This window comes from Barbus barbus (assembly GCF_936440315.1).
Source record: "Barbus barbus genome assembly, chromosome: 29".
Classification (NCBI taxonomy): domain Eukaryota; kingdom Metazoa; phylum Chordata; class Actinopteri; order Cypriniformes; family Cyprinidae; genus Barbus; species Barbus barbus.
In genome coordinates this window covers 30,336,430-30,361,781 of record NC_136757.1, presented here as the reverse complement: position 1 = coordinate 30,361,781, position 25,352 = coordinate 30,336,430, and the positions used below count along the sequence as shown (strand labels likewise).

The 25,352-nt window shown below is 40.9% G+C and overlaps 1 protein-coding gene across 2 annotated transcripts in view; it reads left to right on the top strand.

The window, feature by feature from the left end:
• Nucleotides 1-25,352, top strand: part of LOC306849614 (dmX-like protein 1) — a 57,664-nt gene that overhangs the window by 17,387 nt on the left and 14,925 nt on the right. For both annotated transcript variants that reach the window (XM_079384778.1, XM_079384779.1), the window contains exons 17-32: nucleotides 1,115-1,336; nucleotides 2,482-4,008; nucleotides 5,409-5,519; nucleotides 5,732-5,901; nucleotides 8,223-8,320; nucleotides 8,501-8,666; nucleotides 8,828-9,068; nucleotides 10,107-10,685; nucleotides 11,168-11,616; nucleotides 16,844-17,032; nucleotides 17,109-17,185; nucleotides 20,425-20,546; nucleotides 20,623-20,871; nucleotides 22,600-22,778; nucleotides 22,855-22,997; nucleotides 23,816-23,901. In XM_079384778.1, coding sequence (XP_079240904.1) covers nucleotides 1,115-1,336; nucleotides 2,482-4,008; nucleotides 5,409-5,519; nucleotides 5,732-5,901; nucleotides 8,223-8,320; nucleotides 8,501-8,666; nucleotides 8,828-9,068; nucleotides 10,107-10,685; nucleotides 11,168-11,616; nucleotides 16,844-17,032; nucleotides 17,109-17,185; nucleotides 20,425-20,546; nucleotides 20,623-20,871; nucleotides 22,600-22,778; nucleotides 22,855-22,997; nucleotides 23,816-23,901 — 4,608 coding nt within the window. The remainder of the gene's footprint in view (nucleotides 1-1,114; nucleotides 1,337-2,481; nucleotides 4,009-5,408; nucleotides 5,520-5,731; nucleotides 5,902-8,222; nucleotides 8,321-8,500; nucleotides 8,667-8,827; nucleotides 9,069-10,106; nucleotides 10,686-11,167; nucleotides 11,617-16,843; nucleotides 17,033-17,108; nucleotides 17,186-20,424; nucleotides 20,547-20,622; nucleotides 20,872-22,599; nucleotides 22,779-22,854; nucleotides 22,998-23,815; nucleotides 23,902-25,352) is intronic.

Here is a 25,352-nt window from a genome sequence, read left to right as displayed (position 1 = left end):
TCGAATTTACAATAAAAATCCACATTTGAATGCAAAAATGTTGCAGAACGCATATTTATCACATTTTCTAGAGGGCCATCTATCAGCGTTGCACTCGCGTCTCGCACAAGAGAGACACAGGCTTAGAAAACCATGTAAAATTAATGCAAGTTTAACTTTTAAAAAAACATGTCTCAACTTTATGGCGTTTTTTCCCCATCCCACTGCATCTCATGTTTTTAAATGACAAAAGTACTCTTTGTAATTGGTTTTTGGCCCCTTGTAATTAAACTATACACACATACATGATGCTGTTCTGTTTCTAATCGTTTAAGCAACTTAATTATAAATTATTTATAAACATTATTTTACACATTATGCACTTTTTTCAAAGATAGTCGTGTTATTTTATTGCTTTGAAGAAATGTGCATTAGTAATATTTTGCTTGATGCGCCCTCTTGTGGCCTCAGGAGAGAAGCCAATAGCTTTTTTCCCTTTAACTGCAATTATGCCTTTTAAATTCGAATATAATTCAAATATTGATAATATTGAAGTACAAAATTCGAATTTAGTTTTTCAGCCATTTTGACTGCCCTAATGAGCACTGCTTTAATTATTAATTAGTGGTCAACCGATATATCGGCCAAACGGAAAAAAATTACTGGCCGATATATCATCTCTATGCTACCTTGTCCTAGCACGCACAACTTACCAGATTACTGAGTGCACTGTTATTTACATGGTTTTTATTCATATTTTTTAACAATTACTTTATTTGTTAAAAACACTGTAATTGAATCGCAGGATCAAGAAATCGGCATTTAAATATTGTTATTTTACTGATTTATTATTTTTTTAAATAAAGTTGAAATTTTATAATTTTTACAATTTAATTTCAGCGGTTGTTATGCATGTGTGTTTGTTATCTTTAAATTAAATAATGTTATTTATCGGCTTTATATCTGCATCTGCATTGTCCATCAAAAAAATCCATATCGGTCAACCACTAATTATGATGCCACCTGTAAAGGAAAGACAGAGCAAATAATTGCATTTTAATGAAAGATTATGCATGTAATCTTTATATTTGACTGTTTCTGTCAACTGAACTTCAGATATGTGTCGTTCTTTCAGAGCAAACTCAAACTCCAGAGCGAGAGACAGTGTCTCCATCACATGCGAACAGCTCACAGTTTAACTTTGAGACGGTCAGCTCGCCACAAACCCCGAGACCCAAACTGAAGACGTCTAACCTCCAGAGCGCCTGCCGCCTCGCTCTGACCAACACAAAAGTCTTCAGCCAGGAGCTGGATCTGCCGCCGGGCGTTGAAGTCATACGAGTATCACCTGCTGCAGGTGACCGCAAAACACCTCTGTGTACCTTTGATGATGAGATCCTTCAGTGCTGCATGATGTTCTGATTATTCCCATTATGCCCTGTATTTATCCACCTTTTTAAAACACTCCATGACGCTTTGTGGAACTTAAACTGTAAACAATCAGTGAAAGATTTGCTGTAAGAACACAATGTAATACACATTTTCAAAAACTGGGTACGATGAGGTGACATTATTCTACTCACCCTTCAACCTTCATCCAACATTAAAAGAAAATTTAAGTGTAAAATCATTAACCAAATACTACAGCATGAATAACTCCAAAAATTTGATTATTTCCACAGCAACATCACATGTCTGTATTATGTAACATTGTAACATTATGTAACTGTGTGCGACCGTGCAGAGCAACATCGCAAAAGGCGGACGTGAAGCTGAGGAGGAGTTTGTTGCTAAACGAGGAGCTCCTTCTGCAATCTGTAACTGGTTTGGTCACGGCTGTAGAGCACAAAACATCAGTCTGAATAAATATACTGCAGTAGCACGTGTGCGATACAGTTTTGCATGTGTATGAGCCTGTTTACAAACCTGTCGTCCAATGATATCATTTATTGACATGCTTAAATTAATTTAGTCGAGTGTTTGAAATAACTTATTTTTGTGACCAGACGTGGTTTCATATTACAGAATGATAGTATTATATACAGCGATTAGCATTGCATTATAAATACACTTTCCTTATAAAAAATACCCAAGATTGCTTGAAGAACACAGATAAACCATATATTTTGTGCAATCTCATGTTTCTTGTCTTCAGGTTTCATCAGTTAAAATTTCTCCATTGTGTGTTTATTCAGTGAAAACTGGATACTTTTGTCCATATTAGGGATTTCCTGGAGCATCGTCAGTGCTATTACTTCTGTGATGCATATGTGGAGTTTCTCTGCTTCCAGTATGAATTAAACAGTCATTACATTATGTGTGTATGCTCACAACACCCTATTTTTGGTAAAAATAGGAAAGATAATACTTTTCTCTAAAGAAACAGGATTCCCTGAATTATCGTCATTTATTTTCTTATAGCAATAAATACCAGAAATTATTGTGATGTATTTTTAAGCCCGTATCGCCCATTCCTAACAAACATGAACATTTGCGTTGCAGGTCATTTGAGCGCCTCGTCTCTGCAGCCGGCCGGACGCTCTCCGTATCTACTGGCCACGTCTTGCTCAGACGGATCCATCCGGTTCTGGAGGTGCAGTGCCGTCTCTGACCCCGATGGCTCTGCTGACCCGTCATACGTCTGGGAGGAATGGCCTCTGCTGGTGGAGGAGGGCATGGCCAGCAGCAGCGCTCTGAGTGTGTGCGGTCAGCTCATGGGTCTCAGCTGCTGTCACACCAGCAGAGTCGCAGTCGCGCACCGGACCCACGAACCCATCATGCACATCAGCATCTTCCAGTGCGACTCCACCGGAGGCTCTCAGTGGATTCTGGAGCAGACGCTTAAAGTCTGCGGCGCCTACAGCCCCGGTGCGAACGGCTGTGATAAAAGCCTGATCAACGGCAGTTCAGTTAAGAGGCAGGTCCACTTAGACTGGGTTTCCAGAGAAGACGGCTCTCACATATTAACTGTAGGGCTAGGATCCAAACTTTACATGTACGGGATGCTTTCTGGAAAACCTCCAGATCTGGGTCTCTCCGATTGCAGTAAGGAGCAGAGCTGCTCCAGATTGGTGCTCCTCCGAGTGGTGGATCTGGTGTCATCGGTTGAAGGTTCGCTACCCATTCCTGTCTCTCTATCTTGGGTGCGAGATGGCATCTTAGTAGTCGGGATGGATTGTGAAATGCACGTCTATTCCCAATGGCAGCCGCCGGCTCCAGTCAAACCGTCGCTTAATGGTAGCGTGACGTCGCTTAAACAGGAGGGACTCAGTCCGAATCCTTCTAAAAAGACCCTCACCAGATCCATGACTAGTTTGGCTCAGAAACTGAGTGGAAAGAGAACTGTGTATGACCTCCCGGCTGAGATGGAGGATTCTGGGTTGTTTGAGGCAGCCTATCACCTGTTTCCTACTCTTCCCCAGTATCATCCAGTGCAGCTGCTGGAGCTCATGGACCTCGGGAAGGTGCGACGGGCTAAAGCAATCCTGTCCCATCTGGTGAAGTGCATTGCTGGGGAGATCGTGTCTATGAAGGACACTACGATTAACCAGGAACGGCGTCTGCGCTCGCTCACCATCAGCGCCAGTGGAAGCACTGCCCGAGATCCGAAGATGTTCAGCAAAGAGAGCTCCGACTACACCGAGATCGACTCCATCCCGCCGCTGCCTTTATACGCGCTGTTAGCCGCCGACGAGGAAACGGCTCCGAGTGCCAAAGAACGATCGGAGAGCGTGAGCGCTCACGGCCAAAGCGACGCTTACGACCAGCTCTTCCAGACCGCTGGCGTCAGTGCGGATGACATGGACCCTTTTGATGGCGACGAGGAGGATGCAAACACTAAAGTCATTGATCTGTCGAAGTACAGCCCTACGTTTTTCGGATCAGAACATGCACAGGTGCTATCGGGACACCTGCTTCACTCCAGCCTGCCGGGCCTGACGAGGATGGAGCAGATGTCTCTGATGGCTTTGGCGGACACCATCGCTTCCACCAGCACCGACATTGGAGAAAGCCAAGGGAAAGGTAAAGGTCAGTATCTTTCAGAGGTATAATTGCAGTTTGCATTTGTAGAGACATAATTTGTGTCATAATAGAATACACATACAGCAGTGGCCAAAATGAGCACTAGTATTATCAGCAGTTAAAAAATGGTTTAAGTCAGATTTCTATCTTCTGCTGGAGTGTGTCAGTAGGAAATATTTCCAAACATTCATTTAGTCATTAATTGTAATAATCCAGTGAGATGTTTGAGATCTGATCTGATCATCATCAGTCTGTCTGGAATGACATGAAGAAACAGAACAAACTGAGACTAAATCCAGAAGAACTGTGTCTCTGCTTCAAGAAACCTCCTGCAAAGCTCCTGAGAAACTCTGCTCAAGAGCACCGAGGACAAAAGCTGCTTTAAACACAAAGCATGCTCACAACAAATGCTGATTTAGTTTAGTTCTTAGAAGTTAATTGATCAAGAAAATCTATTTATGACATTATTATTGACAGCATCCTCATTTTACAGCATTTTTACACGAGTGCCTAAAACTTTTAACAGCACTGTAGCTTTGCAGGAGGTTTCTTGAAGCAGAGACACAGTTCTTCTGGATTTAGTCTCAGTTTGTTCTGTTTCTTCATGTCATTCCAGACAGACTGATGATGATCAGATCTCAAACATCTCACTGGATTATTACAATTAATGGCTAAATGAATGTTTGGAAATGTAAACTGATATTTCCTACTGACACGCTACAGCAGAAGATAGAAATAACTGACTTAAACCGTTTTTAGCTGCTGATATACTAGTGATCTGATAAAAAGAACAAAAGAATTGAATATTGTGTTATATTTTATTTCAGTGCAACTGAAAGCAGTAGAACTGTTGTGCATCTCTAAACCACACACAATTTCTGAATGATTCTGTGTTTTGAATGAATCGAGTGAATGGATGATTAAAGAGGCTATTCATGAAGAGAGCCATTTACTTCATTCCTGAACGAATCACCATTTGAACAAATCGAATGAATGAATGACTCAATGACTTATTCATTAAAACATTTTACTGGCAGTTTTAGTTTCTTATTCAGGATTAGAGTGAAAAAAAAAAATAATTTTCACACATTATTAAAAAAATCTGAAAATCCATATTAATAATTAACAAACAAAAAAAATTAAAGGGTTCGTTCACCCAAAACTCAAAAAAGGAATAAAAGATATAAATAAGGAAAATTTCTTTCTAAAGCTACTTTTTGTAATATCTATTTCATGCTTTTTTCATGTAACACAATAATGGTTTTAAATTATCTTTTGTAGGTGATTTCTCAGCCGCATTTGATGTATAATTAATATGTGATTAGATTGATTAATGGCCACATTGCATAATTGATTAGATTTAGTTAGTTTTACCCCTAGTTATGATGTGATAAACCTTTCCTCAGGTGGAGAGACGCTGGATGAATGTGGGCTGAAGTTCCTGCTGGCCGTTCGTCTGCACACCTTCCTCCTCACGTCTCTGCCTCCGGCTCATCGCGGTCCACTCCTCTGCCAAGGTACGGCAAGCGTTCAGATAGTGGTTCTGCATATTTTTGTAACTCAAACAGTAGAGAATGCCGCAAAGGTCATGGGTTCAATTCCCAGTGAAATGTGTACCTTGAGTGCAATGCCTTGCATAGACGTAATTGTAAACCTCAGCTGATCTTCCTCAGCTGTGATGTGTTCTGTGGATTTTGAGCTCAGTAACTCAGGTGCTGCTGGTCAACAGGACTGTCCACCTGTCACTACGCCTGGGCGTTCCACTCCGAGGCTGAAGAGGAGCTGCTCAACATGCTTCCGGCGCTGCAGAAAGGAGACCCCTCGTGGCCGGAGCTTAGAGCCATGGGCGTGGGCTGGTGGCTCAGGAGCACCAATAAGCTTCGCAGATGCATTGAGAAGGTTTGACCAAACTGAGCCCATTTTCTGTGCATATTAGATGATTATGAGTATATTTTGCCAAAATTGGCAGGATATATAATAATCTAAGATATTTAAGTAAATAAAGCACAGATTCACGTTTTACTGTGTTGGAGTTGCATGCATTCTGCTGTGGAGTTATTAGGGGTCAAGCACCATAGGCATCTACTGCATCTGTTAGCTTTCCCTGGATTGTTCTGCATTTTTTGGCTGTGAGTCTGTGGCAGTCCGTAAACCGCTATTGAACAATTTTTGTTCAATTCAATTCAAGTTTAGCACTTTTCATGATACCAATCGTTGCAAAGCAGCTTTACAGAAAATATTACGTTTCTACATTATATTTAGGAGTAGACTGGTCTTGTGCCACGTAAAGGCCTGTCTATAGGGCACAGAGGACGCTATCGTCATTGCCCTCCACACTGCACTCAGTCACCTAGAGCAAGCAGGAAACTATGTAAGGCTGCTTTTCATAGACTATAGTTCAGCCTTTAATACCATCATCCCTGATATCCTGATCAATAAATTACTGGATTTGCAGCTTCCACCTTCTACTTGTGCCTGAATAAAGGACTTCTTAACAAATAGGCCGCAAACTGTAAAATTTGTCTCTCATGTATCCTCCTCCCTCACACTCAGCACCGGCTCACCCCAGGGCTGTGTGCTGAGTCCGCTCCTGTACACTCTCTATACTTACGACTGCTTCAACCCACCCGACAAACAAAATTATAAAATTTGCAGATGATACAACAGTGGTCGGTCTTATTTCAGGAGGGGATGAGACGGCATACAGAGAAGAAGGTGCATCATTTAATAGATTGGTGCACAGTAAATCATCTTCAGTTAAACACCACAAAAACAAAGGAGGTCATCATTGACTTTAGGAAAAACAGGGGGGGGGGACTATGTCCCCTTTTACATAAATGGAGATTGTGTAGAGAAAGTCATAGCTTTTAAGTTCCTTGGAGTACATATTTCAGAGACTCTTTCCTGGACCATCAACATCTCAGCACTGACAAAGAAGGCCCAGCAGCGCCTTCACTTTCTGAGAGTACTCGGGAAAAGTGGGTTGGAACAAAGGTTGCTGGTGTCCTTTTATCAGTCTACTATCCAGAGTGTGTTCACTTATTCCATCACGGCGTGGTATGCTGGGAGTTCAGCTGGAGACGAGAAGTTATTACAAAGGGTCATAAACTCAGCTCATCAGCTCAGATCATCGGTTGCCCCTCTGCCCTCCCTAGAGGAGATCTCCAGCACCCGGGGCCTCAAGCGGGCCGGGTCCATTATATCAGACTACTCCCATCCAGCCCACCATATATTTGACCTGTTGCCCTCAGGTAGGCGCTTCAGATCGATAAGGACTCGAACCTCTAGACTCAGGGACAGTTTCTTCCCATGGGCCATAAGAACACTAAATAATCCAATTAATTAATGATTTATTTATGGTTATGCTGATATAGTTATTTATTTATTTTTATATTTTGTATACTTTTTATTGTAGTAACCTATTATGAAATGTCTTATGGTGTTTTTAACGTTGTATTATGTGTTTCTAAATTGCACTAAGGGGAGTTGCACTGCAATTTCGTTGTATTTTAATACAAGTGAAGTGAAGTGACATTCAGCCAAGTATGGTGACCCATACTCGGAATTCGTGCTCTGCATTTAACCCATCCAACGTGCACACACACAGCAGTGAACACACACACACCGTGAGAACACACCCGGAGCAATGGGTACAAGGACAATAAACTAAACTTTGCGATTGCGATTAAACGTTGTGATTAAGCAAAATTTGGTAGTTTTATATGTTGTTCCAGGGTTAGCATCATCTGAGATTTGTTTTCCAAAACTTTTAGCTTGTGACTGGTATATCATATAACCTAACCTCAAGCATCAAATATTAAAAATACATCAAATATTCATAAATAAGTTGTGTCTCTGCAATGCTTCTGTATATTGACATAAAACTTTGTAGGTACTATTGTCACAATGTGCACTGCCACTATACACTTTAAATGTTTATATATAATGTTAAATCTAGTCATATCCTTTCAAACAGGTCAGCTCAGTCTGTAGCTGCTGCTTGTTTAATTATTCTTCTGTGCACGTGCATCAGATGCATGCCTTCAGCCACAATATTTAACGTCTTTGTTTTTCATCACCTTGAGTTTCATTGAGATGACTGAACAAAACTTGAAATTTAGTTATGCATTTTTTGTTGTTAATTTTCTCTTATTTTTAGCGCATGGGCTTTATGAAATGCAAACAAGTGTAATGATTAGTGATGATCTATCTCCTACCAGGTAGCAAAAGCTGCTTATCAGAGAAACAACGACCCGTTAGACGCAGCCTTGTTTTATCTGGCCATGAAGAAGAAAGCTGTGGTCTGGGGACTGTACAGGTAACGTCACAGTTCTCACACACACACGCATGCTTCTGATTCTTGCTGCATCTAAATTGCCCAAAAGGGATCTTAATAAAGTTTGATTTGACATGATTTGACTTGATGCACACACACACTCACACACACACACACCTGTCAGCAAGGCTTCAATCCACTGAGAGCTTCTGTGTGTTGAAGGTCCCAACATAACACGAAGATGACGGCATTCTTCAGCAATAACTTCAGTGAGGACCGCTGGAGGAAGGCAGCACTGAAGAACGCTTTCTCTCTGCTCGGAAAGCAACGTTTCCAACATTCTGCGGCTTTCTTTCTGCTGGCTGGATCCTTGAAAGATGCTGTTGAGGTAGACCTGTTTATATTCTTCTCTGAACACTTCCTCTGTCATGATCTGCTGAAACAAGATCGTTGTGACTTTTATAGAAGAAAAGTATAAGCGTATATTCTAAACACTTCCTGCCAGCTGATGATATTCTCATGATCTGTGGGTTTTACTCACTCGATCAGGTTTGTATAGAGAAGATGCAGGACCTTCAGCTGGCTCTGGTGGTCTGTCGGCTGTACGAGTCTGAGTTCGAGAGGTCCTGCAGCTACAAGCGAATACTGCAGAGGCACGTGTTGGGTCAGGACCACCAGATCACGGCCCATCAGGACCCTTTCTTGCGCAGCATGGCGTACTGGGTCTTAGATGACTACAGCAGGGCTTTGAACACGCTGCTCGAGCCCAACGCAGACACGTCACATGAAGGTGAGAGCTTCACAGAGAATAACGCAGTCAATTTTGGAAACTCATAGGGCTACACCATAAATAGCTTTAATCATGATCATGATTTATGCTTCTTGATTTATTAAGCATAATCATTGGCTATACTTGTCGGCTGGTTATTTATTCTTAAAACATTTCCGTTTCAGATATAAAGCAGCTCTACAGAAGTCAATAGTGTCATTATTTTGCTCAATTCAGATCAAGTCAGTACAGTGTTGATTCAGTTGATTTGGTTCAATAACAGTGTTAATGTTGTACAATTCATCAGTTATAAAATGATTTCAGATTCAGCTCTAAAGCAGCTCTACAGAAGACAATAATGTCATAATTCAGCTCAATTTCACTGAATGTTGATTCATTTTATTTCAATAACAGTGTCAAAGTTCATCAATTATAAAACTAATTTGATTCTGCGATTCTTAATTTGAAATTCAATTCAGCTCTAAAGCAGCTCTACAAAAGACAATAGTGTCGTTATTCAGTTCAATTCAGTTCTAGTTTTGTTCTCATATGATTGTGTCAGTGCAGTTAAATCAAAAATATTACTGAATATTAAAGGATTAATTCACTTTCAAAATAAACATTTCCTAATAATTTACTCACCCCCATGTCATCCAAAATGTTTGTCTTTTGTTTCTTCAGTCTCAAAGAAATTAAGGTTTTTGAGGAAAACGTTTCAGGATTTTTCTCCATATAGTGGACTTCAATGGTGCTCAGTTGTTTGAACTGGTTGTAGTTTCAGTGCAGCTTCGAAGGGCTCTACAGGATCCCAGCCGAGGAATAAGGGTCTTATCTAGCAAAAAGATTGCTCATTTTCTGGAAGTGCCTACCCATTGTTTTAAAGTGAACATGCAAAGAAGGTCAAACACCCTTTACAAAAAAAAGTAAAACAACAATGTTGGGGGAGTTGGGGGAGAAAATGAAATGTTTAGAGTTTGAGTTTTTCTACCCTAACTTTTTAAATATTAAATAATGTGCTTCCAGAACTGAATGTTACTGAGAGGACTCAATCTCTTTCAGGAACCGGATCATCACCTTGTAGTCCTGATGTTTTTAACTTCTACACCTACCTCCGCACGCACCCGCTGCTGCTTCGCCGTCACTTCAGCTCCTCAGATAAAGCTAAAGTGGGTCTGACCGCTGAAGGCCGCGCCGTCGACTCCATCAGCCTCACGGAGAGGAGGCTCTTCTTCACCGCTGCTTATGCCCACTTACAGGCCGGCTGCCCCATGCTGGCTTTAGAGGTGCTCTCCAAAATGCCCAAGGTCGTGAAGCGCTCAAAGCCCTGCGAGAATTCACCCGTGTCGTTGAGCGAGCACAAAGATCAGGCCTCGACTCTGGACTGGTCTCAGCCGGTTCTCAACGGCTTGGAGTCGGTGTCCTCGCTCTCGTCTCCCAGAGAGGACAGTCAGTCGGACTCAGTGCTCAGTTTCGACTGGAGCCAGCCGTCGGTCACCCTGCAGGACGAGGCTTTGGAGCTCAAGTGGGACAGCGAGAAAGACTACTCGGACGAGGAAGAATCGGGCCTGGCCATGAAGACCATCCGTCTGGAGAAAGACGACAGTGCTCCGGAAGCGACCTCCACCCCCAGGAATCACGGTAGGGCTGTCAAAATGTCTGAAAAACTAAATTCAAATTTTGTACTTAAATATTATCTATATTCGAATTTAAAAGAGATAATTTCAGTTGGGGGAAAAATGCTTTTGGCTTCTCTCTTGAGGCCACAAGAGGGCGCATCAAGCAAGATATTACTAATGCACGTTTATTAAAGCAATAAAATAACATCACTATCTGTGAAAAAGTGCATCATGTTTATTTGCTTAAACAATTATGAACAAAGCAGCATCATAGTTTAATACAAAGAAACGAAAGCCAATAAGAGTAATTTTTCATTTAAAAACATGAGATGCAGTGGGATGGAAAAAAACAGCCATAAAGTCTCGAGACATGTTTTTTAAAAGTTGAACTTGCATTAATTTTACATGGCTTTCTAAGCATGCGGCTCTCTTGATATCTCTTGTGCGTGATGCGAGTGCAACGCTGATAGATGTCCCTCAAATCCCTCAATATTTATTTGACAGCCCTAGATCACGGCGCAGACGATTCGCCCGCGTTGACCGAGGACATGCTCGCCGCGCAGCTGAAGTTCAGCTCCTGTCTGAAGATCCTCACCACGGAGTTGCGGACGCTGTCCACGGGATACGAGCTGGACGGAGGGAAGCTGCGGCATCAGTTGTGCCACTGGCTGGAGCGAGCCGTGGCGGCGCTGCAGAGCTGCTGTGGCTACAACCCCTTCCTCCAGCACCTGCCCGAGGGCATCTCGACTGACCTGAGCCAGGTGGAGGATCTGGAGGAGCGGGGCTCGGTGGAGCAGGCCCGAGAGCTGCAGCATCGGCGCAGGCTTTGGCTGAATAGGAACCAGCCGCTGCTGCGCATCTTCCTGAGCTACTGCAGCCTGCATGGCTCTCACGGAGGAGGACTGGCCTCCGTCCGCATGGAGCTCATTCTGCTGCTGCAGGAGTCCCAGCAGGTAACACGCTTGAGTTAGGACACATGTTATGCAGGTTTGGATTGAATCGCTTGTTTTGATAATACAGGTGCTGGTCATAAAATTAGAATATCATGAAAAAGTTGATTTATTTCAGTAATACCATTCAAAAAGTGAAACTTGTATATTAGATTCATTCATTACACACAGACTGATATATTTCAAATGTTTATTTACTTTAATTTTGATGATTATAACTGACAACTAATGAAAGTCCCAAATTCAGTATCTCAGAAAATTAGAATATCAATTAAGACCAATGCAAAAAAAATGAAATGTTGGCCAACTGAAAAGTATGAGCATGTACAGCACTCAATATTTAGTTGGGGCTCCTTTGGCCTGGATTACTGCAGCAATGCGGCGTGGCATGGAGTCGATCAGTCTGTGGCACTGCTCAGGTGTTATGAGAGCCCATGTTGCTCTGATAGTGGCCTTCAGCTCTTCTGAATTGTTGGGTCTGGCGTATTGCATCTTCCTCTTCACAATACCCCATAGGTTTTCTATGGGGTTAAGGTCAGGCGAGTTTGCTGGCCACTGGTACTGGTAGCTTTGGCAGTGTGTGCAGGTAAGTAATTTAGTAAGTTATTTTATTTTATTTGTCACATATAAAATAAAATTTTATGTGTTTGTACAATACTCTTGTGTGTGACTGTACGTGTTTCAGAGTTTTGTTACCGTTCTTTGCCCGGCCTTCACTATTTCCAGCACTTAATCAAGCCACTCTTCTTTAATAATGAGGACATTTTATTTCACGTGTCATTGTGTTTGTGTTGTCTCTCGTGTTGAGCGCACCGCAACCATTGAAGTATTCAGTTTCTACAGCGACTCATTTGGTGCATATCGTTCTCTTTCTATGAAACCTGTAAACCACATTCACCGGCTCTAACTCTGTCGTGACATCAGCTCTATAGCGGTTTGCCCGAGCATTGCTATTCTTTCCCTTTTACTGGCGCCATTCAATCAAATGGCTTCCCAACTCATTTTTGTGTGCGCAAGGCACATTATTTCTCCTGCGCGGCCACGGTGGAAGAAGAGCGCGCTCCGCTTAGAGGGAACACTGCGTGGGAGCCCTGTATTTAAGGTAGCCCATCGGACAGGTCAGTGATACATTTTGCTAGCCCGACTGGAAAACACAATAGCCCCGGGACGTCGGGCTAGCGATTTTGAAAGCCCTGCACACCCATAATCCACATGTGCAGATTAAATAATGAACAACAGCTGCGGCCAGGAGACATACATAATCATACAGAGTATAACCAGCAGTGAAATGTAGGTATTATAGGAAGAGATACAGCTTGACATGAGGAGAGGGGGGAGAAAAAAAATAATTCACAGACTATATTCTTATGAGAGTACAGTGTGAGAACAGAAAAAAACACCCCAGCAACAAAAAGCACATAGTCAATCAACAACATAGTCACACGACTGCAACAGCGGAGTAATCCAGTTCCGGCAAGCAGCCATACGGTCCTGCTTGCCTGTGGTCGGACCTGCTTGCCTGTGGAGCCGCCACGCTGGCATACAAATCAAGTTGTCTCAGTCCACAGAATGTGATAGCGACACAGCACGTTGCTATGGAGACAGCCTTGATCAGGACCCAGACAGAGTCGACAATCCTCAGGTGTCTGTGGAAGGGGGGAAGGAATGCAAGAGCGTCAGTACACTGCAGTACTCTTCCCGGGTTGTTTCCCAACACGACCTTGTCCGAGGCTGTGCTGTATTGAGAGAGCCGAAAGAAGATAAGATTGTTTAGTCTTGGTGCGAGTAGCCGTATTCCAATTTTCACGGCACCTCTCTTTGTCCATTCTGGTCTCCAAATCCATAAATGTTTATTTTCAAATCCGAAAACTTCTCCGTGATAGTCTCCATATTGCGGTTAATAGTCTCAGTCTCAGAGCTGACCGCTCTGCCCACTGCTTCAATCATAACGGGCAGCCTAGTGAGGCTTTTGACAGCTGTACCCATTTCCTGAATTTTACGATAACCCAGGGCAAAGCCTAATCCAATCAGCAGAAGACCTGTTATCATGGTTCCGAATAGGTAGATATCTTCAATGTCCTCCACGGAAAGAGCCACCAGACACACGACCCGCCACCTTTCCCATGCGTCCATCGTATATCCAGCTGCGAACGTCCCGCTGGGACAATCAGGTTCCCCCGAGCCTAAACTTCTGGTCGAGAAAATTGTGTCAATTGCATTGAGAGACCAGTTGATCAAATCCATGATTTTTCAGTTTGGAGAGCAGTGCAGAGAGAGTCTCTCAAGTATTAGACAATAGACGAGACGAGAGAGCAAAGCAGGGAAGGTAAGGGGAGGAGAGGGAGAGAAAAAATGCCTTCGCTGAGAGCCAAACGAGAACACGCCAGGTGCCAAGTCCTGTTGGAAAATGAAATCTGCATCTCCATAAAACTGGTCAGCAGCAGGAAGCATGAATTAGAGGTCTGCATTCCCGCGGCTGTCCCGCGGAAACTGCGGGTCCCGACCAGATTTCTTTCGTTGCGGGATTAAATTCCCGAAAAACACGCGGCAGCGGTCGGTAACTCTGGTATAATTTGAACGGGAGCGGGCGGTCTAAAAATAACCCTTCCCGACTCCTTTCAGAACAGCATATCTGCCTTTACTTATTGACCACTCAGGACTATTATGCACACGCTGCACGCATGGACCAGCTTTCTGCGTCATGCATTTTATTTGCAAGGTCTGTGTGTGCAGCATTTGCATAACGGTCCTCGGAGCGGGCTGTACCGAATAAGGATGGCAGAGCAAAGTGTGGATGCGCTGTCCTTAAAAGACGTTCAACGTGGACTGGAAAATTGTCAGTTTACTGTTAAGAAACCCACGTCAGGCAAGTCTGATGTATGGGAGTCTTTTTTGTGTGTCATAGACGCAGATGTAAAAAAATTACCCTTTGTGCGATGTGATAAATGCCTAAATAAATGGTTTTCATTCATTTCATTAATGTCATTCAATTTATTATTAGATATTATTGATGTATTTATAGGCCTTTATTTTCTTTTGTAGGAGAGACGTTGAAATCGAAGTCGGGACATTTTTTGTTTAATTAGGTTAAAAAGTGATTTAATTTAGCAATGGCTTCAACGGTTTTGTTCTTTTGCTTATAATTTTAAATGACAGATGTCTTTTTTCTCTCTCTTAGCAACACTTTTCCTACTGTGTTTACAGAAAAATGTTACATTTGTATTTTTAATAAAAATAACAAATAGGCTACAATTTTTGTACCTACATTTTTTTTGACAGCTAAATGTTAAAAGCATGTTGACGACGAATACAAATAAATACAATTTTTGTAAAAACCTACAATTTATTTGTTATCTCTCTCTCCTTCATTAGTGGAAATTTAAATGTTTCTAGAATCTCACGAGATTTAAATTTAGCGGGAACGGTCGGGTCGGGAGGAAAATTATTCTAAGCGGACACCGGGTGAAGAAAGAATGAAAATATAGCGGGATCGGGTGGGTGCGGAATATAACCTAGCGGGAGCGGGACTAAAAAAACAGTCCCGCGCAGACCTCTAGCATGAAGTGCTCTAAAACTTCCTGGTAGACGGCTGCGTTGACCTTGGACCTCAGAAAACACAATGGACCAACACCAGCAGATGACATGGCACCCCAAACCATCAATGACTGTGGAAACTTTACACTGGACCTCAAGCAACGTGGATTATGTGCCTCTCCTCTTTTCCTCCAGACTCTGGGACCTTGATTTCCAAAGGAAATGCAAAATGTACTTTCATCAGAGAACATAACTTTGGACCACTCAGCAGCAGTCCAGTCAAGACGCTTCTGACGCTGTCTCTTGTTCAAGAGTGGCTTGACACAAGGAATGCGACAGCTGAAACCCATGTCTTGCATACGTCTGTGCGTGGTGGTTCTTGAAGCACTGACTCCAGCTGTAGTCCACTCTTTGTGAATCTCCCCCACATTTTTGAATGGGTTTTGTTTCACAATCCTCTCCAGGGTGCGGTTATCCTTATTGCTTGTACACTTTTTTTCTACCACATCTTGTCCTTCCCTTCACCTCTCTATTAATGTGCTTGGACATGCGCCGGTTTCATGTTTTCGTGTGGACGGCGAATCCGTATATTTTCTGAAACGATGACGTCATCAGCCCACGTCTCGCCCCTAATCAGACACCGCTACGTCACATAACAGCGACAACAACAATGTCAGACTACGTGCCTGTGTTCGTGCTGCAGAACCAACTGAGCTCATTAGTTTTATTAAAGCAAAATCTTCTGCTTTGTGTGTTAGTTTATATTCAGCGCGCAAGGTTTACGCACATGGTCCAAGTCTTCTTCTCTGTTTTTTTGTGTATCTCTGTGGCAGAATTACAGTGCCACATATTGGTCTGGCATGTGTACTACATCGTTTTCAGTCGGTTTCAGTGATTCCGTGTGGACGCAGATATTTCCTGAGACGACTCCGTGTTTACGGAATTTGAGGCAAAAAAAAAGATCGGATACGGAGAAACCCGTCTTCGTGTGGACGTAGCCTAATTTTCTGAGATACTGAATTTGGGACTTTCATTAGTTGTCAGTTATAATCATCAAAATGAAAGGAAATAAACATTTGAAATATATCAGTCTGTGTGTAATATAAGAAATTCATAAGAAACTTCTTTAAAAAACTTTGATCCAAACGTTTGAACTGCAGTGTATTGTTCAGTAAACATGTTTCCTCTTTAACCTAAAATATACATCATTTATTTACATCAAGGTTCAAATCAAATATAAATAGCTCATTAAAGTTAAAAGTTACACACTTGTGTGTGTGTGTGCTGTACAGGTCTGGTGTAAAGAATGCTTTTGCTCAGGAGACAGAAATGACCCCCGATAGAGAAGTTTTGCTCAGCAAGAAAAACAATTAGAGGGAACTACATTGAAGAGTTTTTAAGGCCTTAAACAGTTTAAATACGTTAAATGGTATAAGAAATAATTTTTCAAATTGCCTTAAATATATTTTTAATAATTCTGCAGATACCTTGTAAATAGTGAAATAAAACTCTTTCCTTGATATTCGTTGATATGTGTGTATTGAAAATATTTTGATTGACATTTATGGTCTTTATTTTATTTGGGCTAGTTAAATGAATTTTCGGGCTACCAAAATCTGAAGAGTACCTGCCCGAAGGGATACCAGGGATTTACAAATTTTGCGAGCCCTGGTGTGTTTTCTCTGTCTCTCTTCAGGACGGTGGTCTGCAGATCTCTGCTCCCGCTCCGCAGCATCTGTCTGTTCCTCTTTTCCTGGCTTGGACCGCCAGCTCCAAAACGGTGGTGGCCAATCCCATAGTGCACCTGACCAACCTCACGCATGACATACTGCACACCATCAACGCTCTGGACGCGCCTCCGCACCCGGATATCGTCAACAACGAGGTGAAGCGCGGCTCATCAGAACGAGGTGTCGTTACTGTCACGATTGGTCCTCTAACGCATCTTCCTTCTGTCTCAGATCTACGTGATGCACACGCTGGCGGCTTCCCTCTCCGCCTGCATCTATCAGTGTCTCTGTGATGGACACAATTACAGGTGGGTGTGTCTGTCAGCCTCACGATGACCCCGTGACCTCTGCCCTCTTCACTGATTTGATTCTTTATGGAACGTTTCTCTTCATTTGAAACTTTTGTGACCGGTGCTGGCAAAATGAGTCGCAATGAGCAAATTTACAAAAAAAAAAAAATTATTTTAAGACCTTCAAAATGAAGCATGATTTGTTGCAATCAGACTGAAAATAACTGGGCTCCACCTGTTTGAAGTTGATAGAGTCAGCAAAGTTAAATTTGAGAAGTTTTCTGAAGGTTCCAAAGCAAAATCACAGAGCAACATTGCATCTTTTCCTCCAATTATTTTCTTAATAATAATTGTGAGCCTGGAGCACAAAAGCAGTCATGGCTCAAAATGATAAATTTCTCTTTTATGCCAAAAATCATTAGGATATTAAGTAAAGATCATGTTCCATGAAGATATTTTGTAAATTTCCTACCATAAATATATGATGTTCTAAACATACTTAGACTCATAGCATCCATCACGTTACAATGTACTCTCATTGTTTTATATAGAGCATGAAAACATCATTGCACCGAAATAAATTTAAATACAATGAATTGCCCATCAATTTCAAACACTGTAGTCTGGAATTACAGTTTGGGAAACTTTTATTGTTAGATTAACATTAATGTGACAGACGGCCTGTATATTAAGACACCCTTTACTGCACGGATCTAATATAACGTCACACATCCGATGTTTTTCCCCAAGCGTTCACTTAAGACATGACAGATTATGTTTGCGTGAACACTTAAATACTGTACTTCAGTGTATGTGTGTATATTTATCAGGATCGCACATAGGGTTGGGTACCGAACTCGGAACTTTCAAGGGTACGGACCGAATTGCGTCGATACTACCGAGTACCGATTCACATTAAATCATTCGGTACCGGAGAACGCATTTGGGCGCATATGAGAGAGAGAGACCCTGTGACATGATGTCACCCCTGCAGCTCTTTAAAACACAACACACAGGGCAAACCCAAATGTTCTGAAGTGTGCTTACATTTCTAGGGTCATGTATGGTTTCCGCGAAACCACGGACGGGATGAGTCCATTCATACAAACGGAATTTACTCTATAGCACGGAATGCAACGGAATTCCTCAATTTTTGGATGAATAGAAGAAGGGCTGTCACTTAATTCGAATTGCGATATAAACTGGTGTATGTGAATATTAAAATGCAATTTTTAAATGTGAATCCTGCATGTTCCGTTAGACTCGGTGTGGTTTTGTTTACTTCACAAATACTGAAGCACACGTGAACTCGCGGTGATCTTCAGCCTCTGCATCTCACTGCATGAACACATGAACTTACAGGCTGTGAGAGCCACTTCATGACAATTTTACCGTTTCATTTGAGAAAACTAGCATCATATCATACTGTATACACACAGAAACTTCACGGCAACCTGTCAAAATAAGTGTGGTTTAACATGTAACAGAAATATCTTACTCTTGTACGTCTTGATATATTCCATTTACTGACAAATTTAAATAAAACAATTAAATGATAAAAAATAATTATTACAACCACATTAACCACTTAATTGTAGAAAAAATACAATTATTGTAAAAAATGTTTTAAAGGAATATTCACAACATTTTTCTACCTTATATTAATTTTAACAGTAGACCTTGTTTGCCAAAAAATAAAAGGGTTTCATTTTCATTTGATTAAAAATAAACAAATGTTTCATGCCTTCATTTGATTATCAGAAAAAAAAACCACAAGAATTTCTGAAAAAAAAAAGAAAAAAGAATTGTAGGGCCCTATTGTTCAAAATGTTAAAATTGAGAGTTTTGGACTTATTTTTTTCACTGAAATACATTTTTTGTTATTACACAGAGTAAAGTACCGAAAAAAGGTGCAGTTGGGTACCGGTACCGAATTACAGGTTCAAATGCGAACGGTACCCAACCCTAATCTCGCACAGTCTGTGTCGTCAGCATGAAAAGTGAGCAGAGAAAAAGATACTCCTCTCAGAAAACAGACAAATAAAGATGATTTTATATGTTTATTTACTATTTGGAGCGTTGGGATTGCTAGACGAGGGCTTAATGAGCAAATTTTTGTGAAAACCTTGACTAAACTTGACATTTTTCACTTTTTGCGTGTAGCTCAATATTGCCAGCACGGGTCACATTTGCTTGTCTTGTAATCGCTCGGTCTGATAATGAGCGAATGGCTTATGAATGTGACGCTCATGTGACGTGTGGCATTTACAGATGAATGTGGCCTTTGTGTGGATCCGTTTGCACATTTATTCTCCGTCACTGCAGATGAGTTGTGTTTATCAGCGCTCTTACTGAGTGTCTGAAGCCCAAATGTGTTGGAACAGAAATCTGGATGATTAAAGGAATAGTTAGGATTCTGTCTTCATTTGCTCACCCTCATGTCGTCTCAAACCCGTATGGCTCTCTTTATGAATGCTCTTCTCTGGACAGTAAATGAATAGAGACCAGAGAGAGCGAATGAGATTGAAGAGATGCTGTTTTATGACGATATGAGGGTGATGGATGAACGAAACCCTTTAAAGTCATCATGAAATGAAAATCCATTTTCTAAATGCATGATATAGATCTTACGATGAGCAATCTGAGCATGTTTCATTTTTACAAATGTTCCGAGCTCATAATGTATAATCTAAATATCATAACTGGGTCTTCTCTCTGGTGATGCAGGATTTCTTCAGTCATTTAGTCTGCTTAAACTCCGCCTCTCCATTCTAACGCTAAGCCCCTCCTCCACTATTGAGCACCACGCCCACTTCTTAACATCCAATCAACAACTAATGCATAGAACCAAGTCCCGCCCCACATTTATGCTTTTTTGATAATCCACTTCACTCGGATGTCATAATACAGAAAAAAGATCTGTTGAAGCTTGTTTCATCGTGACTTTAAAAAGCATGATTTTGTTCCCATTTTTTTTTTTTAAAGTACATATTTGTTAGACCGTCAATATTTACATTATGGCTGTCAAGCAATTTAAAAAAATGTAATCGAATTAGTTACATTGAATTGTCCATTAATCTGTTAAATTACAAACTAATCACACATCAATTTTGGCTGATATTCCAGTTTTGCGCATAAGTTAAATTTGAATATTTGGATGGAAACATAGCTACTGACTCGTTCGATTTGTTCAAAACCATGGATTCAAATCCAATCCAAATTAACGCCCTAATTGTAATATGTATGTTTTTCCTCAGCCATGTGAATCCGTTCACGGGTATCACCTACCAGAGCGTCCTGCTTACCCATCAGCCCCCGGTGAGGAGCGTCAGCATGGAGGAGGCCATCCTGCCTAACACCTCTCCTGCGCAGTGGCCAGGTAAAGCACAGTGACCTCTGACCTCTGACCCCTGAGCTCATCGTCAGACTCCAGACTCACCTGTGTGTCTGTGCAGGTGTGAGCGTCCTGATGCGGCTGCTGAGCGCGTCTGGAGACGAGAACCAGCCCGGTCTGCCTGTGCTTCTGTGTGAGATCCTGACCGCTGTCTTCCTCGGCCTCTTCGTCCACGGTCTGGCTACTCACTCCAGCCACGAGCTCTTCCGTATCATCGCTCACCCGCTCAACAGCAAGCTGTGGGTGGCCGTGTTTGGTGGCGGCGCTCGCGCTTGCGCTGCTGTGGCGGAGAAACCCAGCTCACCTACAGGTTCTGCTCTCTTCATGATGCTCTTTGTCTGCTAGTTTAACCAGCACTGGAAAACATTAATAGTTGAGAAAACGTAAAAATAATGATGATGTAGTAAGACTTTTGTGTTCTCTCAACTATAAGAACAACGTCCATAGCAACCACACTGGGTACCCTAGCAAACACCCCGGGTAGCCTAGCGACCGCATAGTAACTCCCTAGCAACCACCCCGGGTAGCCTAGCAACACCCTAGCAAACACCCTGGGTACCCTAGGAACCACTCAAAGTAGCCTAGCAACCGCATAGTAACACCCTAGCAAACACCCCGGGTAGCCTAGCGACCACATAGTAACTCCCTAGCAACCACCCCGGGTAGCCTAGCAACACCCTAGCAAACACCCTGGGTACCCTAGGAACCACTCAAAGTAGCCTAGCAACCGCATAGTAACACCCTAGCAACCACCCCGGATAGCATAGCAACACCTTAGCAACCACCCCAAGTACCCTAGCAACCTGTGGGTTCTGCTCTCCTCAGGGTGTTGTTTAATCAGTCTCACCTCAGGAGCCTTCACACTATGACCTGTTCATATAAAATCTAATTAAATATTATAATTGACTTACTGTATTCCTGTAAAAATGTTTAAAAGGTAGCAGTATAATATATTGCTAAAAACTGCTAAAGGCTGGTACAGTTAATAGACATGCACATTCAAACAAAACATCCGTTCTCAAACTTCTTTGTCATCTGAACCCCTTTTGAGCTAAAATATTATCTTGAAGTCCCCCTGAAATTGTCAATATTTCAATAATTTAAATAATGGTCACATGACATGCAGATAAACAATTTTTTGGCAGGTGTTTTGAGTTTTTTTTTTTTTTTTTATTCTACATTTTTCATAATTTAATTAATTTTAGTAAGTTTCATTTAGTTTATATAAAAATTATTTCCGTTTTACATTGTAATAATTTTTAAATGTTTTTAAGTTAAACAATTTAATTTCAAATTTAATAAAAATTTTTAATACATTTGTTTAGATTTTTTATTTTAAAATTATGTATTTCAATTTTACATTTTAATGAATTAATATTAATAAGTGTTTTGTTAATTTGAAAAATATTTAACTTTTACATTTTTATAATTGAATTTTTAATATTTTTAATAATAATTGTTTAATTTAGATTTTTTAATTTCAAAATGATTTATTTCAGTTTTATATTTTTAATATTTAATTTAATAAGTTTTTATTTTGAATTAGATTTTGTTTATTATTTATTTAAATTTTACATTGATTTAATTAATTTGAATGTTTTATTTAGATTTTATTTTTAAATTATTTCAATTTGACATGTTTTAATTTTGTGTTTTATTTTGATTTGAAAAATATCAATTTTATATTATGATTTAATTTATTTTTAATTAGTATTTTATTTAGATGCTTTTTATTGTAAAATGATTTATTTCAATTTCACACTTTTATGATTTCATACATTTTTAGTAAATATTTCATTTTGATTTGTTTTTGTTTTAAAATAATTAATTCATTTTAATTTGACATTTGTATTAATTTTTATCTTTTTATCAGTATAAAACTCCCTGTTTGGTAAACCCTGAAACAAAGTATTAAATTGGTGATTATTGCGTTCCGATTATCAGCTCCAGTGATATTAAAGCCTTCTGTTGTGTTTGAGTGATTTTATGGCGTCTTGCTCACTATATGCTCCTCTTTATTTGTGTGTGTATGTGTTAGTGGACGATGCGGAGCGGAAGCAGCGGCGTTTCCGGCTGCACTCATCACGCAGTAACTCCAGAGAGGTTCCTGACAGTCCGGTCAGCCCCAGACCCGTGGTGATGGAGCTGGACACATCCGTCTGTAAAGAGCGTTTCGTGCCGCCTGAGCTCAGCATCTGGGATTATTTCATCGCAAAGGTTTTCTTTTATTCTTCATCTTGCAGTAATTTGACACTGTTATGTTTGTGAACTCATTTGTTTGTCCTGCGTGAAGCCGTACCTGCCTCCATCCTCCAGCCGAGTGGAGTACGACTCTGAGGAGAGCCAAGGCAGTGAGGATGAGGAAGATGAGGAGGAAGAAGATTCCTTTGATCCCAACTGTCCACTGGCAGAGCATTCCAACAATAACTCGTACAGGTGAGCCGTGAGTACAGCTGCACGATTAATCGTTAAAAGATCGCGATCTCAATTCAAACACACATGCGGTCTGATTTCTAAGTGACAACGATTCGCTTGTCTATTAAACCTTTGAAAAATCATCCCGGAACATTCAAATCTGCCGCTGACACAGAGAGCAGACAGTTATCATGTTTAAGTAAGAAACAGCTTCACAAACAGTCTTTTCAACCACACACTTATTTCTGTCTTACAGTCATTCATATTATCACAGAAATACTGGGATGAAAGAGTATAGTTCGCAAATAAACACTGATGTCTATTGATGTCTATGGTAGCGATCAAAATCGAGTAAGTAATAGGCGCTTCAAATAACGTTTGTGTCGATTGCATTGTTTGGCCACTAGGTGGCAAAGAGTGGCTGTTAAAAAATGTATTTGTCATTGAATCATTCATTCAAGAGATTCGTTCACAAACGCTGATCATCCAGTAATGAAACAAGTGAAGTATTTATGAGTGAGTCATTGAATCATTCATTCAAACCACTTTTTCATAATTGTAATATTAAAATTGGTGTATTAAATATATTATATTTCAAATACATATATATTAAAATGTTTAATAATTCATTCAAATAAGTTAAACACTTTTAAACAGACTGTCACATTGTTTCGTTTAGTTCAGAATCGTGGGATAATAGTGAGCTCTATTTGAGACAAAAAAATAGTGATTCTCAATTTATCCAGAATGGTGCAGCTCTAGCTGTGAGTCATGTGATGAGCTGCACCTGTGATGATGATGATGATGATGATGATGATGATGATGATGTTTCTGTGCAGCTGGTGTCTGATGCGCTTGGCGATGGTGCAGACGGTCCTGTTCAACCTCAAGACCCTCTATCCGATGGCAGGTCACGACCTATTAGGTAATGAGACAGCTGCAGCACACGTATGATGTGTGTGTGTGTGTGTGTGTAGAGTGTGTGTGTGAAGAGTGTAGGGATTGAACGATTACCGGTTTGACGATAAATCATGATAAAGTTCCCCACAGTTAGTATTACTGTTTCATGTTCTAATTATCATTATAACTGTATTTGATTACTGCGATTTGAACCGCTCAGAATAAATAAAACGGCCCAGCATAAAGCAGAGTTTTCAGTAACAGTCTCAGGTGCACACAGCAGCAGATTAGTCCAAGCCACTAATAAGACAATCTCTGGAGTAGTTTCATTTTGAGTGAAAACATGGTGGAAAAGCTGGGAGGTTTTAAAAGAATGCTAAGGGAATTATACAAATTAATATATGAATTAATTAATTATATGAATGTATCTCTGAAGGTTCTGACTGTCTTCAGAAAAGATTCAATGGCATTTTGTTTTCACCTTCGCTCCATATAATACCTAATAAATTAGTGTTCTTTACGGGAAACGGCTGTATTTCTGCTGCTCCATCAGCGCCACCTGCTGTCAGAGACTGGATTTACAGACTCACATTCACATTCAGCCTGTGTGCAGTTTCTGTCTGGACTAAAAACAGACTGGATTTACATGCCCTGCTGTTATTTATGACCAGTTGATGAAAAACAAGCTTATGTGGATTCTACACATTCAAACAATTCAGATTCAGTTATCTAGGATTATTCATGGAGCAGAGAAAATACATATAATCATTTATTAATCAATTATCATTTTGACTCAACCCTTTTCTTTATTTAAAGGCTGAAATGTGAGGTTTACCTTTTATATGAAACACTCTCAAAGCTTTATTTGAACATTTACATTATATATTTAAACATGCTATTAGATAAACTGTTGTCAGACATGATGTCATTTAAAATCTGGACATCACTGGTCATGTTATTGTTTTAGTGATTAAGTCAAGTCAGCTTTATTTATATAGCGCTTTTAACAATACAGATTGTGTCAGAGCACTTAACAGTATCAAACTGGAGGATAGAGTGTCAGTAGTCGTGACGTATTGTCAAGTATGGTTTAGCCCATCCAAGTGCACACACACAGCAGTGAGTAGTGAACAAATCCACACACACACACACACACACACACACACACACCGTGAACACACACCCGGAGCAGTGGGCAGCATTTATGCTGCAGCGCCCGGGGAGCAGTTGGGGGTTCGGTGCCTTGCTCAAGGGCACCTCAGTCGTGGTATTGAGGGTGGAGAGAGCGCTGGACATTCCCTCCCCCCACCTACAATTCCTGCCGGCCGGGGGCTCGAACTCGCAACCTTTCGATTACGAGTCCGACTCTCTAACCATTAGGCCACGACTTCCCCAATGTATAATAATAAGATTAAACACTCAATTTTCAGTTAAAGGCATTTCATTATTGTATTCAGAGATGTCATTGTCTAGCTC